The sequence below is a fragment of the Parasteatoda tepidariorum genome, chromosome 6 (genome assembly GCF_043381705.1).
Source record: "Parasteatoda tepidariorum isolate YZ-2023 chromosome 6, CAS_Ptep_4.0, whole genome shotgun sequence".
NCBI lineage: Eukaryota > Metazoa > Arthropoda > Arachnida > Araneae > Theridiidae > Parasteatoda > Parasteatoda tepidariorum.
This window is the reverse complement of record NC_092209.1, coordinates 33,321,046-33,325,158: the sequence shown is the minus strand read 5'-3', so window position 1 is coordinate 33,325,158 and position 4,113 is coordinate 33,321,046. Positions and strand designations below refer to the sequence as shown.

The 4,113-nt window shown below is 35.4% G+C and overlaps 1 protein-coding gene across 1 annotated transcript in view; it reads right to left on the bottom strand.

Annotated features, from left to right (window-relative positions):
- Window positions 1-260: 260 nt before the first annotated feature.
- Window positions 261-4,113, bottom strand: part of LOC107456449 (acyl-CoA Delta-9 desaturase) — a 44,718-nt gene continuing 40,865 nt past the window's right edge. Inside the window, exon 5 of the mRNA XM_016074313.3 lies at window positions 261-1,192. Coding sequence (XP_015929799.1) covers window positions 745-1,192 — 448 coding nt within the window. The 3' untranslated portion in view covers window positions 261-744. The remainder of the gene's footprint in view (window positions 1,193-4,113) is intronic.

Below are 4,113 nucleotides of genomic sequence, written 5' to 3'. Positions count from 1 at the left end.
ACATTAAAAATTTTAGTTTTAAAATTTTTTGTATATTATTATAATAATAAAATTAAATCTTTTCTAACGATTGATGTTTTTTGTAATTATTTTTTTCACAGGGGGGTGGTCCGAGACATCTTAAAATTTTTTTAAAAGGGGTCCATTGTGCCAAAAAGGTTAAGAAACACTGTTATAGTAGGTCAATATCCTTGTGACTACACGTTAATACTTTGCCCAAATTAAATGTAAATTTTGAAATAACAGTAAAAACACTCTTATTTGTATCACTGATTTATTTTAAGAAATAAGGAGAAACAAACATGACTGAAAACAAGTTGCATATTCAGTGCTTTAAATACATTAAAACGAGATAACTTTTTCCTGAGTGGCAACGTGTTTTTAGGACACTTAATACCACTTGAAGAATGTTTAATGCAGTCTAATGCGATTGGCTTCTATTTCATCACCAATCTATTTAAGAAAAAAATATATATCTGACTGAAAATATTCGCGATAAATTTACTGCACGCAAACGCTACATAAAAACAAGGTTGACACATCGCTGAATAAATATCGACTGCTACATCAAAAGAAAAATAATTTTGTTTCTATTGCATTCAAATAGTCATGTTGACCAAAGCTCCGAATCAATAGATATTTACTTCAGAATTAGCAGTCAGGAACCTATCTGTAATATACAGTACTTGGCGTAGTTGTCTAATAAAATCGTAGTTTTATCATCATCACTTTGGACTTTTTTTTTTACTCTTTGTGGTCTTTGTCTATAAAATAAGAGCCATCTCCTGTTCTGATTTTTCTTTGATGTATGCTCTCTGGATTAGTGGTCTTCAAGTCGTATGCCTGGCCAATGTATGCCATACAATCAATGAAAAATGTAGTGAAATTGTATTTATATCCTAGCTCACTTGTGGCGTAATCCCAAGGAAATGTGTGATGGTAATTGTGGAATCCTTCACCAATTGCAAAAGCAGAAACCCATTTGGATTCAGTTGCGCTTATGTATTTGTCGTATGGTTTATTGCCCCATAAATGTGCTGCACTGTTAACAAACCATGTGAAATGTAGGCAGAGGACGTATCGGAGGAATCCGGCTCCAAATACGCTTGCGTACCAGTCTTCGTTCCAGCAATAATAAGGGATCGCTGATGGAATCACAAAGCAACAAATGGCTGCCAGAGGAACGTAAAACCTGTAAGATATTGCAAATGTTAAATGTTTGCTAAAATCTTAAAAATTAAAGCATTTACACTTAAAAAAATTGAAAATCTTCGGAGAAGAGTGTATGCAGTGACAGTTTGATCACTGCACATTTTTTTCTCCGAAGAAAAACATACATACATACACAAACACTTAGAGAACTAAACTACTAAAAATAAAACAAATTACTCATGTTTAATCACAAGATTACTGTGCTGTGCTGACATCTATGTTCTCATTTTAAAGGGTAAATACTTCAGACAAAAGCAGTAGCTTTTCTTTAGGGAGCCAGAATAATTAGAAATCTGAAATGATTGCTGACTTTCGGATTCCGAATAATTTGATTTTTACCATATTGTTTATAATGTCAATAATAGCGCGCAACATCAGAGCTAAGACCATCGTATATGCTTTGTAATAGTAGTAGTTGTCCATTTACGTCGCACTAGAGCTGTACAATGGGCTATTGGCGACGGTCTGGGAAAAATCGCTGAGGATGATCCGAAGACATGCCATCACAATTTTGATCCTCTGTAGAGGGGATGGCACCCCCGCTTCGGTAGCCCGACGACCTGCACGTGAAGTCGAGCACTTTACGGTAGAACAGTTTAACGAGGACCAATACCGCACGCCCTCGGTCCCTACGCAGACTGTTCCAAGTGGTCACCCACCCGCACACTGACCGCAGCCAGTGATGCTTGACTTCGGTAATCTGCTGGGAACCGTGTCTTAACGATCAGTCCACTGAGGGACGGTATATGCTTTGAGTTAGTTTAGATAAAGGAACATCCACAACTACGAAATGAACTCTAAATCAACTTTGAAACCAAGTGCATGCAATGATTGACGCGTAATTAATCTGTCAATTAAATTAATATAATAATCAATGTTGTTATGTTCGCAATGTGTAGGTACCGGGTTCTATAAACAGTTTTGCAAAGCAGCTGAATTTTAGAATGTATAAAAATATTTGGAAGGATGTATTAAACATCTTTTCCTGGTTTTCATAGTTTCTCGCCCAGGAACAATGTTTTCATGGGGCGCATTAGGACCCATAATCCTCATGGAACAATCCCTGACGTCTGTAAGCTACTTGAACATAGTTGCAGACCAGGTTCACCCATTCAAGGCAACAGTTTTTCCTGCGGGGGATGGTGTTTACCAATAGGATGTCATAAGGATCGAATCGTCATGGATTGGTTCGAGGAACATTCCAGTGACTTTCAAGTCATATCTTGGCCCCCAAATTCACCTGACCTTAATCCAATAGAGCATGTGTGGTCCTACTTGGAAAACCAAATTCGGGCTGCCACGCTACCCCCTCGCAATGTGAGGGAATTGCAGAACCAGTTGGTGAGAGCTTGGTACCAGATACCTCAGACTATCTATCAGCACCTTGTGGAATCAATGCCACGGCGGGTGCTAGCAGTTTTGAGGGCTAAAGGTGGTCCAAAATGTTATTAGGGTGGTCATAATGTAATGGCTCTTCGGTATATATTTTTAGTAACCCTCTGAGTATTAGTCCGAACTCCCAGATGCAATCTTTACTGCATCATAGAAACCGATTTTTCCATGTTATTGAGTAGGCAAATAGCACGAAAATTAGTTCTTTATAATTTTTCCCAGGGACTCACAGCTTGAAGGGTTAAAAACAGTAATATATGAGAACTTTACAGAACAAGATATGATTTTCAAAATCACTAAGTATTTAGTGTATTTGAAATGCTCGAACATGTCTTAATACTATGACTGCCCAATTTATTTATTACTTACTTTAGTTATAAGTTAAAATTTTATTTTTGAATGTTAAAATTGAATGAAAATGATAAACCACAATTTCAAATTGTTCGAGAGAGCGTATTTCATGAGGAAAAAAAACCAAGAGATTAAACGTTATCTTAAAAACGTTACCTTTTGAAAAAAGTGACGGATTACATTACACAAAAAAAGAAAAATCAAATATTTGTTTACTATCTTTGGAAATTCACTGAAAACTTTAGATATTTGCCTTAAATGTATGTACACCGAAGAGCCATTACATTTTGACCATCCTCCATCTATAACAATGGGCTCGCTCAGGTTTTCATGGTTTCTCACCCAGGAACAATGTTTTCAAGGGGCACATTAGGACCCATAATCCTCATAAAACAATCCCTGACGTCTGTAAGCTACTTGAACATAGTTGCTGACCAGGTTCACCCAATACCTCCTAGAAAGGAATCAAGCCTCACAACGGGTTACTATAGGCGATGATGCCGTAGTAGAGTTAGGCCCAGAGGGAAACCAGTCAGGGTAGCTATTTTTACGAAAAACTCCGAATCTGATCAAACGAGCCATTGGCGATATTCTGAAGTATTATAACCTGTGTCGGCATTCAGCCAATTGGCGAATATTTTTGATTTGAATTTGTAAACAACCGTCGGTGTTCTGGTGTCAACGTTCTTCGTAAAATTTATATTTATTCTACAAATGTTATAAATGTCAGCATTAATTTAATTCTTAGTGTTATGAATAATTGCATATGAGTGCTGTGTACCAAACTGCAGAGGATTTTACAAAGTTGATGGTACAAAAGTATGAAATTTTGGATTTCCCAATACGTAAGAAATGGCTTGCCGCCATGCCAAGAGATTTTGAAGTTGCAAAGAATTCTAAAGTGAGTAATATTTGTTTTTATTTTTAAAAATTTAATTATGCTTCTTTATTATATTTTTACTAAGAGTAAATTATTTTAAATTGTGGATAAATTATTTATAATAATTAAGTTGTTCTTATCAATCATATCGCAAACTATTGTAATATATAGTTATTTTTATAGAGTTTTATTTTATAAAAATATTAATAATTTTAGTATTTTATTAAATTTTTGCTCAAACTTTAAACATTTTTGTTTGACCATAATATATTGTAACT